Source organism: Vulpes vulpes, chromosome X (genome assembly GCF_048418805.1).
Source record: "Vulpes vulpes isolate BD-2025 chromosome X, VulVul3, whole genome shotgun sequence".
NCBI classification, from domain to species: domain Eukaryota; kingdom Metazoa; phylum Chordata; class Mammalia; order Carnivora; family Canidae; genus Vulpes; species Vulpes vulpes.
The window spans coordinates 40,078-53,300 of record NC_132796.1 but is presented as its reverse complement, the minus strand read 5'-3'; the positions used below and the strand labels follow the sequence as shown (position 1 = coordinate 53,300).

The 13,223-nt window shown below is 63.5% G+C and overlaps 1 protein-coding gene across 8 annotated transcripts in view; it reads right to left on the bottom strand.

Moving 5' to 3' along the window:
* LOC112908960 (cohesin subunit SA-2-like) overlaps positions 1–13,223 on the bottom strand; it is a 43,711-nt gene that overhangs the window by 24,400 nt on the left and 6,088 nt on the right. For 5 of the 8 annotated variants that reach the window (XR_011998220.1, XM_072743993.1, XM_072743996.1 and 2 more), the window contains exons 3-9: positions 11,244–11,369; positions 10,296–10,448; positions 8,634–8,730; positions 7,589–7,665; positions 5,789–5,860; positions 2,592–2,796; positions 652–803 (exon numbers count right to left, since the gene is read on the bottom strand). Coding sequence is in view for 7 of the 8 variants with exons in the window: in XM_072743993.1 (XP_072600094.1) it covers positions 652–803; positions 2,592–2,796; positions 5,789–5,860; positions 7,589–7,665; positions 8,634–8,730; positions 10,296–10,448; positions 11,244–11,369 (882 nt within the window). In the remaining variant the exon portion in view is untranslated. Of the gene's footprint in view, positions 1–651; positions 804–2,591; positions 2,797–3,338; positions 3,396–5,788; positions 5,861–7,588; positions 7,666–8,633; positions 8,731–10,295; positions 10,449–11,243; positions 11,370–13,223 lie in introns of those variants that run through there. The other 3 variants (XM_072743994.1, XM_072743998.1, XM_072743999.1) reach the window with 2 other exon arrangements.

Genomic DNA, 13,223 nt, shown 5'->3' with positions numbered 1-13,223 from the left:
TGCAGGCGGTGCGTGGGGGGGAAACAGGGTGGAGGACTGTGCTGCGCCAGAGGAACCTAGAGGGGCAGGACCCTCAGAGGTGCACAGTTGTCTTTCTGGAAGCTTCCTGTACTCCAAGGTGTGGATGCCCCACAGGTGACCTCCCATGTGCCCACAGGTGTGGGGGGGCTCAAACAGCAGGGGGATGAGGGGGACAGGAGCAGGGACAGGAGAGGGCGCAGGAGGCACAGAGGCAGATGACAGTTTGCACCGGTGGAAGCACAGGTGAGCTCAGGAACAGACTCGTCTGTGAGCATCGCAGGGAGGGGAGGCACCTGCCTGTCCCCGGGACGACGCCCCCCCAGGGTCGGCAGCTGGAGCAGGACAGGGACTGGGGGAGGGGCAGGGACTGCTGGCCCCACTGTGCGGACGCACCCCCCTGGCCGCCGGCGTTTGGGAACCTGTAACCCTGGGAAGGTCACAGCCCTGGGGACGGGGTCTGTCCTCAGCACCGGCCCCCGTGCATGGGGTGCAAACCACACAGGGGGCAGCCGGGCGGCAGAGGGGCCCAGGGCGGACCCTGGCTCCTACCTGCTTTCCTGCACAGTGATGCCCTCACACCTGGGTCCTCCCCTCCCTCCCGTGCTGCCCCCCCCCACGCCACCCCCTCACCTGGTGCCGGCGCTGGTCCAGCAGCTCCATGTAGTACTTGTGCCTGCCCTTGAGCTTGGTGATGCTCTCGATCTCGTACAGCCGCTGCGCCGTGCGCCTGCCCGTGCAGATGCCCTGGTTCACGCTGGCCAGCGCCGTCAGCAGCTTCATGGCTGCCAGCAGAGCGCGGCCGTGACCCCAGGCCGTGACCCCAGCGCTGGGCTGCACCTGCCACGCCAGGCCGTCCGGGTGGGGGGGGGATCAGGGTGACGGGGGCAGAGGCTGGGGCAGCTGGGGCTGCTGCATCCTGCCCCTGCTGGGCCATGTGTGGACGGTCCCCCCGATGATGAGCGTGTGTGCCCACCCGAGAACACGAATGGGCGACCCCGGGACGTACACACACCCGCGACCTCCACCACTGCAAGGTCAGGTTGGGGTGCCGGCGGGACGGAGCGGGCCGCACGCGGCCTCAGAGGGCACGGCCAAGGGACCGTCGCTGTGCCCCACCCTCCCGCCACGGAGGCCAGGATGGGACCCTCGGGGGCTCATGCCGCCTTTACCCGTGTCCCCTGCAGGCCCAGGCGTAGGGACGACACACACGCGGCCCCAGTGGGGCTGACACCCATGCACACACGGGAAAGAGCCCTCAGTGTGCACGACCCTCTGGCACCCGGGATCCGAGCCCCACGTGCAGCCTCCCGCTGCAGCCTCGTCCTGGCCCCTGCGCGGTTACCAGGTGACACGGCCGCGCGAGTGTGTGTGTGACGGTCACTCTGCAGGGCGCTGGCTGTCGGCTGCCGCACCTTCCGGAAGCACCCTTCGCTTCACTCCCAGGACGGGAACCAGGACGCTCCCACCGAGTCCCCGTGCTCAGCGCTGGCCGCGAGCCCTGCCCAGGGACCAGCTACGCCAACGGAGCGACGCGCAACCAATGACCCGGTGTCTGGAACCAGTGGTCGCTTACGAGACATTAGGCCCCACGGACGGTAGGACAACTGACGGCGGTTGTCACAAACAGGACCCGCCCGGGAAGGCCACTCCCGGGACTCGGGACGGACGGGCAGCGCAGGCCCAGGGCGCGGCACCGGGTCCAAGCACCGCGCCCTCCCGCACACGTCGCCCTCGCCCGCCGCGCTGCCCCCACCGCTGTCACGGCCTTTGCTCTTCGCGGGAAGGTGAGCAGGAGCCGCTCGTGCCCCCGACGCTCTGCTCCGGGTCCTCCCGCAGCAAACCCCCCTCCGAGGCTTCTGCGCCCCTGCAGCTCCCGGGGCCACCCGCCCAGCAGCCTCTGCGCCTGCAGGTCCGCACGCTGGCAGCGCGGGGTGTGGACACCAGCCCTGACACACGAGCCCAGGCCCAAGCCCCTGTCCCCGGGGCCCCGCCCCATGGCCCCGCCCCAGCCCCGTGGGGCCGCCCCCAAGCCCGAGACTCCGCCCCCAGGGCCAGTGACCCCGCCCCAAAGCCCAAGACCCCGCCCCAGTCCGTGGCCCCGCCCCCTGTGGTCAGTGGCCCCGCCCATGGCTCCGCCACCTGTCTGTGGCCCTGCCCCGAGCCTATGACCCCGGCCCCTGTGGCCAGTGACCCCGCCCCTGGGGGCAATGGCCCCGCCCCTGTGGCCAGTGGCCCCGCCCCCAGTCTCTGGACCCGCCCCAGTCCGTGGCCCCGCCCCCTGTGGCCAGTGACCCCGCCCCCGGTCTCTGGCCCACCCCTGAGGCGATGGCCCCGCCCCCGGTCTCTGGACCCGCCCCAGTCCGTGGCCCCGCCCCCTGTGGCCAGTGACCCCGCCCCTGGGGGCAATGGCCCCGCCCCTGTGGCCAGTGGCCCCGCCCCCGGTCTCTGGCCCGCCCCTGAGGCGATGGCCCCGCCCCCGGGCTCTGGCCCCGCCCCGGCCCGTGGCTCCACCCCCTGTGGCCAGTGGCCCCGCCCCCAGCCCCGGGACCGGCACCCGCCCGGCGCCTCACCTGCCAGGGAGCTGGTGTGCCGCAGGCTGTACACGGCCGAGTTGGTGAGGCCGCTGAGCATGCAGATGACCGTGTCCATGAGGTGGCCGTCACACAGCACCGACGAGTGTGTCAGGTGCACCAGCAGCTCCGTGAACTCGCAGAAGTTGACCCTAAACCGTTTCCAGAAGGGCCCCGGCCCCACGATGGGGTAAAAGTCATTCTGCTGTGTTCAAGACAGAAGGGGGGCGAGGTGCTGTGTGACAGGGACACGGGCCTGGGCCCCGCGATCGCGACCTGGAGCTCTGCCCCGGACAAGGGTCTCCGGGTCACACGAGCACACCCTAGAACCTGGGGGTCCCACGTCTATGCTCACACAGGGTGACCCCGCGAATCCCTGACCCTGCACCTGGGAGGTCACAGGTCCACACTGACACAGGGTGACCCCGCCAATCCCTGACCCTGCACTTGGGAGGTCACAGGTCCACGCTGACACAGGGTGACTGACCCCAAGTCTCCCTGACCCTGTACCTGGGAGGTCACAGGTCCACACTGACACAGGGTGACCCCGCCAATCCCTGACCCTGCACCTGGGAGGTCACAGGTCCACGCTGACACAGGGTGACCCCAAGTCTCCCTGACCCTGTACCTGGGGGGTCACAGGTCCACACTGACACAGGGTGACCCCACATCTCCCTGACCCTGCACCTGGGGGCGTCACACGTCCATACTGACACAGGGTGACCCCGTGTCTCCCTGACCTCGCACCTGGGGGGGTCACACGTCCACATTCACCCGTGACCGCAGCTCTCACTCGTCCTGCACCTGGGGGATCACAGGTCCACAGTGACCACAGTGACCCCAGCTCTCGCGCGCTGCGCCCCTAGCCAAGATCAGATATACACACCCAGTGACCCCACCTCCCTGAGACCCAGCAGCTGGGGGTCACATATCCACAGCCACCAGGGTCACCCCATGTCCCCCACAGCCTGCACCTGGGCCGATGGTCCCGCATCCCCCTGGGCAGGTCGGCAGGCTGCGCCGGGTGGCCCCCACTCCGGCACGCGCCCCAAGGAGCCGGGCCCTCTGGCTGTGGCCGAGCACGTGCAGCTGCCAACCGCCGTGCGAGCGTGAAAGCTCCTTACAGGCACTGCTCTGGCCCGTGGGGCTCAGCCGGGTCCTGCTGTCCCCAAGGGACCAGGGGACTCCCAGGGACTCTGCTGGGGAGGGGGTCGGAGGCCGAGGTCGGGGAAGGCAGCAGTGCTGGGCCTGCGGGCACGGGCGCCCCCCGCCTTCCGTCTGCTCCCCCCCCCCAATGCCCACAGTCACCAGGACAGCCCGCGCCCACCTCCTGCAGCACGTGTGACGCGGGGCTCACGGGGACAGCCCTCCTCCCGCCGCCTCCACGCCCCTGCCCACGCCCCTGCCCCGTGCACTCCCCGCGCTGTCCCCGCACAGCACTCCCTCCACCCCGTCCCCCACGAATCCCCCCCCTTCCCCCCGCCCCAGGGAACTGTGGTTGCCGCTCGGTGCCCTAGAACAACTCCCTGTTCAACCACTCTGCACGCACACGCACACACTACACAAACCCTCACTGCGGGTCATTCCAACCATGAGCATCACAACACCCTTTGGGCGCTGACGCACCGAGTACGCAGAACACGACCAGGTCTAAATGTGCCAGTGTAGACAGATCAGTCAGGTCTAAGTGTGCCAGTGTACAGAGATCACTGTCAGGGCTCCATGACACAGTGTAGACAGATCACTGTCAGGTCCACATGTGCCAGTGTAGACAGATCAGTGTCAGGGCTCCATGACACAGTGTAGACAGATCACTGTCAGGTCCAAATGTGCCAGTATAGACATATCAGTCAGGTCTAAGTGTGCCAGTGTACACAGATCACTGTCACGGCTCCATGACACAGCGTAGGCAGATCACTGTCAGATCCACATGTGCCAGTGTAGACAGATCACTGTCAGAGCTCCACAACACAGCGTAGATAGATCACCATCAGGTCTAAACATTGCAGTACACACAGAATATGATCGGGTCTAAATGTGCCAGTGTAGACAGTATACAGTCAGAACTCCATTACACGGTGTAGACAAAACAAGATCAGGTCCAATGTACTGGTGTAGATGGAACACAGGTGTCCCTGACACCATGTAGACAGATCACCATCAGGTCTAAACATCCCACTGTAGACAGGACATAAGTCTAAATGTGCCAGTGTAGACAGATCACTGTCAGGGCTCCATGACGCAGTGTACACAGATCACTGTCAGGTCTAAACATCCCAGTGTAGACAGAATATGATCAGCTCTAAATGTGCCGGTGTAGAGAGAACACAGGTCTCCATGACACAGTGTAAACACGATGAGGTCTACATGTGCCAGTGTAGAGGAACAGCAAGGCTTTGATGACACGGTGTAGAAAGAACACTGTCAGGTCTAAATATGCCCGTGTAGACAGAACACGATCAAGTCTAAATGTGCCAGTATGGATGGAATAGTCAGGGTCCCATGACCAATGTAGACAGAACATATCAGGGCCCCATGATGAAGTGTAGACAGACCACTGTCAGGTCTAAATGTGCCAGTACAGACAGGACACGATCAGGTGTCAGTGTGCCAGTGTAGACAGATCACTGTCAGGGCTCCATGACACAGTGCAGACAGGACATGTCGGGTACACGTGCTCATTGTAGGCAGCACACGGCCAGGTATCCATTCCCAGTGTAGACAGAACAGGCTCGGGCCTAAGTGTCCCAGTGTAGACAGGACTCACTGAATGAACTCACTTTTGCAGGACGAGTCAGCTCTAACTGCCCCGTCACGCACAGACACAGCCTGGCCCCACCACCTCACGTGGGCCCTCAGTGTACCCGGCGTGGACCGAGCGCCGCCAGGTACCATCACGCTGTGCGCAAGCCTGGGAAGCGCTACCGTAGCCAGTGTGGACGGGACGGGGTCAGGTCAGGGGGAGCTCCCCTCGCCCCAGTCAGGACCCGGTGAGGTCGCAACCCAGCAGGCCGCCAGGACCCGGGCCGCGGGGCCCGCCTAGCGCTACCCGGCACTCGCCACGGCCCCTCGTCCACGACCAGGGCGCCCGCCCCGCACGGGGAACCCGACACGAGCTCCACGGGCTCCGCGGACCTGGGGCTCGGCAGGAAACCACGCGGAACCGCCCCGTTACGAAACTCCGCAAAGCGTGTTACCAGCTTCTCTGGCCACATGATGGTCAGGATCCAGGGGTAAGCCAGAAACTTCTTGTAGTACAGCCCGGTCTCCTGCAAGAACAGAGAAGCGGCGGTGACGTGCAGCGTCCCCGGGGCACCCGGCCGGCCCGGCGGGCCAGGCCCGCGCAGCAGGGGCGCTGGGAGCACCTCCGACCCCCCGGGGGCCGAGGCCCGTGGGCGGAGGGGGCCCTGCTCTAGGCAGGAGTCCACGTCCGCCCTCCCACCAGCGCCCTCGGGAGGGGCGGGAATGGACAGCGGCCGTGGGGCACAGCCCTTGGGTTCACGGGCTCACGCCCAGAACACACACTGCGTCTCCCTGGAGGCCAGGCAGGGGAGAAGGCAGGGCACAGATGCCACTCGGTGGCGGGGGGGGCCGTGTGAGCTGCTCGGCTCCCCTGGCGTGCGCCCTACGGCCAGTACGTGGGTCACCCACCTGCTGTGGGCCCTGCACGCACGGCATTTCCCTGGAGAGTGTCCAGGGGCCTGCTCCTTGGAAGGCACAGGGTCTCCCGCGACAGAGGCAGGGTGGGGGGCTGGCAGAGCCACCACTGCTGCTTCTGAGGTGGGGGGGACTGAACACGACCCCGATCCACAACGGGGGCTCCCCGAAGAAGAGGCGCAATCTGAGTCAGGGCCACGCCAAGTGACCCAAAGGAAGGACCTAAGTTTTGGGATGTGGAGGCCAGAAGAACAGCAGGGGTGTCCCCCACAACTGAGGGCCTGGGCTCTCCACACCCCTGAGCTTGCGGGCTTAAGGGGAGCCCTCCCGGGGACAGACGGCGAACGTCACGTGGGGTCCCAGTGGGTTCCGGCGAACACACACAGTGGCACACACACAAATGCATGGGCCTACACACACTCGCTCACGTGCACATACACACACGCATGCAGCACAGCACAGAGGCACATGCATGGACCTGTACACACACTCGCTCACATGCACGCATGCACAGCACCATTCAGAGGCACTTGCATACAGATGGACCTGCACACACTCGCTCAGGTGCACACGGGCACATGTGCATGCACACACAGCACAGCAGCACGTGCACAGAACTACACACACACGCTTGCTCACCTGCACATATGCACACGTGTGCATGCACAGCACAGAGGCACATGCACACATGGACCTACATACACTCATGTGCACATATGCAGACATGCATGTATGCACAATGCAGAAGCACATGTACACGCATAGACCTACATACACTCATGTGCACATGCACAAATGTGTCCGTGCACAGCAGCGTTGAGGCACATGCACACACATAGGGAGTGACAGGAAGGCAGGAGACTATTAGCGGCTGAACACACTCGAAGCTTACACGTCCTTCCCCTTTTCTTAGTTGAGTCGTTCCAAATAAGAAATCAAAGAAAAAAGTTACTGTTCTTTGCCCTGATTCACAAGACTCTCGGAGGGCACCGTGAAGGTGTTTTAAGATATGAGCCCTGAATGCAGAGATGACGCCCGTCCCTGAAAGGACGAGTCGATGAGCAAACCGCGGTCCACTCACACAGCGGAACAGGGCGCAGGCTCGAAGAGGAAGGACGTTGTGCACCTGCTCTGGACGGACCTTGAGGACGTGGTGCGCAGTGACATGAGCCAGCAGCGGCAGGACGGCTCCCACCCCGGAAACGGGGCGGCCTCCCTGCCCGCGCCCCAGCCCGCCTGTGGGCGCGTGTGCGGGGGTGGGGGCGGCAGGGCAGCGGCGCTCAGGAGGCAGCTCCCGCCCCGCGGCCCCGGGCTCCCGGGCTGCACGGAGCCCGCCGCACCTGGTCAAACTTCTCGGTCATCTTGTGCACCACGCTCTTGCCTTGGTTGCTCTGGTACAGCTCGGCCGTCACCACCCCTGCAGAAGAAAGGGGGACACATGGCTCCAGCCGCCTTCTCCCGCGTGGTGACACCTCGTCCGTGAGAGAGGAGGCGAGGCCGCAGAACCCGCAGCTCCCACTGTCTGCACGATGGGGCCTCGGTGAGGCACGCGCAGGGTGCCCATCGGTCGCCGCGGGGGCTTCTCAACAGGCTGGTGGGCCCCGCGGTGGCCGCAGCAGCTTCCAGAGGATGGCCTGGTTGTCCCCGGTGAGGACGACTGCTCGAGGTGTGACGCACACACGGGCGAGGGGCGCACTCAGCGGCGGTGCATACACTCACCGTGAGCGCCCATCACCAGGGCCCACTGCAGGCAGCCCCCCCCCGACGTGGGCAGCGCCCTCTCGTTTCCCCGGCCCAGGAACCGCTGAGACGCCGTCCGTCGGTGGGTGGACGTGCCCGTTGTGGGCATTTCATGCACAAGGGGTCACAGCTGTGCAGTCCGGTGCCTGCACATCCCCCCAAGCACCATGTGTTCACAGTGCATGCACGTGGCAGCAGAGGTCAGCGCTTCCCCCCTGCCTGTTCTGAATAATCTTCACCCCTCGATCCCACGACCCAGAGACCATGACCTGAGCTGAAACCAAGTGTCACATGCTTAACCAGTGTGCCACCCAGGTGCCCCTGCGTCCCTCTTCTTACAAGGACAAGATCTCATGGGACCAGGGACACCCTAAGGACTATCTTCCTGCTTCCATCTGCAAAGATCTTACCTCCCAGTGAGGTCACATCCTGAGGTCCTGGGGTCAGGACGTGGGCACATCTTCCCTTGGGGAAGAATCCATCCTTTGCTCTGAGATGACAACGCTGCTCACAGAAGCAGCAAGCTCTCCCACATACAGGAGCCTCCGGGCCACCCTGGCCCTTAAATCCGCACGTAGGCAGGACAGGCAGGCCCAGCGAACCCATGTTTGGGGACACCCACAAGTGCCCAGGAGCACGGCTCACCTTCGCAGCCACAGCACTGGACGAAGAAGCTGATGAGGTCCAGCAGGGCCAGCTCCCTGTCCTCCTTATACGACTGTACCCACTCCTCGACGGCCGTCTGCATGGGCAACAGCCACTAGTGAGCACGCGAGTGTGAGGAGGTGCATGTGACAGGCCAGCCGTGAGGACATGTGTGCGATCATGCATCAGATGGCCAGTGGTGAGCACCTGTGTCTGTGGTGAGCTGTGTGTGATAGAGCAGTGTGAGCAGTGGTGCACACAAGTGTGATGAAGGGCATGCGACGGGCCGACCGTGAGCACTTGTGTGTGTGTCTGTGTGTGATGAGCTGCATGTGACGGGCAGCAGTGGGCACTCGTGTGTGTGTGTGTGTGTGTGTGTGATTAGATGTGTGAGCACTTGTCTATTTGTGATGAGCCGTGTGTAACGGAGCAGCTGTGAGCAGGTGTGGGCACACAAGTGTGATGAAGGGCATGCGACGGGCCAACCGTGAGCACTTGTGTGTGTGTCTGTGTGTGGGATAAGCTGCATGTGATGGGCAGCAGCGGGCACTTATGTGTGTGTGAGATCACGTGCATATGGTGCACAGTGGTGAGCATGTGCATGTGCATGTCTGTCATGAGATATGTGTGTGACGGGCAGTGGGGGCACTTGTGTGTGAGATCAAGTGTGTATGACAGACACGAGTGAGCACTTGTGTGTGTGTATAGGTGATGAGGTGCATGTGACGGCCAGCAGTGAGCACATGTGTGTGCTCATGTGTGTAAGATGAGGTGTGTGTATGACGGGCAGCACTTGTGTGTGCACGTGTATGTGATGAGGTGCATGCGACGGGCATCAGTGAGCATGTGTGTACATGTGTGTGATGAGGTGCACGAGAGCACACACATGTGTGAGATTACACGTGATGGGTAGTGGTGAGCATGTGTGTGAGGTCCCCTGTGTGCAACAGGCAGTGACGAACACGTGTGTGCATGTGTGTGTGAGATTAGGTGTGGGTGATGAGCAATGGTGAGCACGTGTGTGTCTGCGTGAGGGAGAGAGCAAGTGTGTGTGCTGGGCAGCACTGAGCACCTGTGGGTATGCACATGTGTGTGGGATCAGGTGCATGTGATGGGCAGCCGTGAGCACGTGTGTGAGATCAGCTGTGTGTAGGATGGGAAGTGGTGACCACATGTGTGTGCACGTGTGTGTGAGATCAGGTGTGTGTGCCGGGCAGCACTGAGCATGCATGTGTGCATGTGTGTGTGCCAGGCCACGGGGAACACGTGCAAAGGGCATACGTGACGGCCGGAGGGCAGATTCACACGGGGCTGCGGCGCTGCCGCCTGCAGCGGGTGCTGAGTCCGCAGACTCCCACCAGGCGCCCCGCCCGCACCCACGCCCAACCCACTCCCGCACCTTGCTCCCATGTCCCGCTCCTGCACCCCGCACCCCGCTCCCTACGCCTGCACCTGCACCCCACTCCCGCACCGGCTTGTGCACCCCGCTCCACACCCCGCACCCGCTCCCCGCTCCCACACCCGTGGCCCGCGCCCGCACCTGCTCCCACATCCACTCCCACACCCACTCCCACGCCCGCTCCCACGCCCCGCTCCTGCACCCCGCGCCGGCTCCCCACGCCCACTCCCCACGCCCGCACCCGCGCCCCACGGCGGCGGCACCTGCACGGAGCTCCTCCCCAGCGCGACCATCTCAAAGAGGGTCAGCTCGGTGGTGACGGCCACTCTCCTCTTGCGCGGCTTCCGTGGCGGCCGCCCTCGCCGCTGGTTGCCCTGCCCACTGGCACTCGGGCCTCCGGAGGCTGCTCCCTGCGTCTGAAAGCCAAGGCGAGGACGTGTCGGGGCTGCAGGCTGCGCCGGAGCCCCGTGTCCCCGGGAGCCCGAGGAGGCCCTGCTGAGGTCCTGGGGGGCGAGGACCATGGTCCTGGGAGCTCCACCCGGTCAAGAATGGGGCCGGGCGGGAACCCTGACAATCAGGAGACAACAGCGACCCCGAGACACGCCCTGCGGGGCCCGGCCACACGTCCTCACGGCCGTCACATCAAACAAGTCCTGGCTCCGCGTGGCCTGTCTGCACCTGCCAGAGGCCGCCCCTGCTCACCTGGGATCCCGGGCGAGGACCGCAGGATGGGCTGGGCCGCGGGCACCTGCAGTGACGGTGGTCGAAGACACCCCAGCACCCCCCCAGCAGGGAGGGGACGCCCAGTTGGAGGACGGGGGAGGGGACACTGAGCCTGAGGACTGGGAGGGGACACCATGTATGAGGATGGGGAGGAGACCCTGAGCCTGAGGGTGGGGAGGGGACGCCGGGTCTGAGGGCAGGGGAGGGGACACCGTGTCTGAATGTCTGCGGATGGAGAGGGGACACTGAGCCTGAGGACAGGGTGGGGACGCCATGTCTGAGCACCGGGAGGGGAAGCACCCTGGGAGCACCATGGGGCCCTGGGCTAGTGGTTCGGTGGGCAGGCAATGTAGGGACGAAAGCCTCCAGGGTCCAGGGTGGGAGCCGCCCAGCGCCCGGCCTGCCGTGGAGAAGCACGTCGCCACCCCCGCCCGGGCATCCCTCCCAGCAGTGCTCGTGCCAGCTGGAGCTCCTCCTCCTGTCATCACCTCAAACAAGGTCACCACGGAGATGAACTGGCCAGCCTCATTCCTGAGCCTCCTGCACGTGGGCCGCCCTCGCCGTCGGGGTCCACGCCCCCTGGCATCCCGGCCCCCCGAGGGTCCTTCCTGCACCTACAAGCAGAACGTGGGATGTGAAGAGTCAGGGAAGGCGGGGGACCGGACGCCGGCTTGACGACAGGACCCCTCACCACAGGAGTCAGGAAGCACAGGCGCAAAGTAGCCTCTACAGCTGCCGGTTCCCAGCAGGGGCCCCCAGGCGAGGAGGGATGCCGCCCAAGTCACCCACTGCAGCTGCGGGACAGACGCCTCGGTCAGAGTTCCGGACTGTCGCCAGGCCCTCAGCTGACTGCTCATACAGCAGCCTCCCCTGCGCCCGCGTCCCCATCTGCATCCCGGGCCCAGCCTAACACAGCAAGTCCACGTGCTGCAGCCACAGCCATGAACCAGCCGTGTCCAGGGGACTGCAAACCATTGTGAACCCAGTGCTCAGGGCTGTCCCTCAGCGCCATGGGGTACCCATCACCCCACTGATCAGGGCCCAGGATGCAGATGGGGAGCTCAGGCCCATGACCGCCAAGGTTGGAGGAGGTCAGTCTCCTGGGACAGGTGAGCCAGCTCTCCCTGTCCTTATGGGCGGGTAGGGCCCAGGGTCTGAGCCCACCACAGCCTCAGGGAGGGTGGCTCGGAACCCAGGGTCATGTTCACGTGCAGATGAAGAGGGTCACAGTAGAAGCTGCGGTCATGTGCAAAGACGGCAGACCCCGGCAGTCACAGAGACCGTGAGACTGGGGGGTCTTGGCAGAAACTGCGGCCACATAGGCAGACAGCAGCACTCAGGGGTCACTCAGGGTACTCCTGCCCCATAGCAGCCTGACCCTCCCAGTGGGCTGCAGCTCCCGCGTGAGGACCAGTACGGACGCAGTGAGAGCCACGGCCACACCTGCCCCGACCCGAGGCTGCCCCGCCTGCTACAATCTGACCCACCAAGGCTCGCCGACACTGAGTCCCCGAGGGCCATCCTGCGGCACAGAGGGCCTGCTGGATAGGCGCACACACAGCACCCCACCCCTGCATCCCCACCCTGGGGGCCTCCATGACATCACCACATGGCACAGTCTTCATAACCGAGAACATGCAAGGTCTCCAGGGCTAGGCCAGGCTGGCTCACTGGCACGATGACCTCACCGCCACACACACCAGGTCCCGCCTCTAGGAACCGCACATTGACACGTGTGTACATGACAGTCCTTGCGTCAGGAACACGCTCTCAGGTGCCTTCAGGAAAATAAAATTACAAAGGTACATGCATCCCCAGAGACACTGCGATGACGTACATGTGGTGTGATGCTCATGTGAGGAATTTATATCTTTGATCCCTACTTGTCTCATCAGTGTCTGAGAATTGGGTTAAAATCTGAAGCTATAAAAGGCATTTTCTGTAGTGTTACGTAGGATAGGGAAGAGGGAGCAGAGTAAATGTTTGAAGGTGGAAGAATGGCAAGCAAGTGGTACGTCCTGGGGATAACAAGGACCAAAAGCCAAATTTAGACTTTCTTATTTGAAATTATTACAGACTTGCAGAATATGTGCAAAAATCATACACAGGGCAGCCCGGGTGGCTCAGTGGTTTAGCGCTGCCTTCAGCCCAGGGTGTGATCCTGGAGACCCGGGATCAAGTCCCACATCGGGCTCCCTGCATGGAGCCTGCTTCTCCCTCTGCCTGTGTCTCTCCTCTCTCTCTCTCTCTCTCTCTCTCTCTCTCTCTCTCTCTCTCTATGTGTCTGTCATGAATAAATAAATAAAACCTTGAAAAAAAACTATCTCTATTTTTATAAATAAATAAATAAATAAATAAATAAATAAATAAATAAAAATTGCTCCATGTGGCCAGCAGCACTGCATGAGGGATGAATAAGCACTAGAGGCACAAGTCTCCTTGCCCATGGAAGACTGGATGGTTGTCCT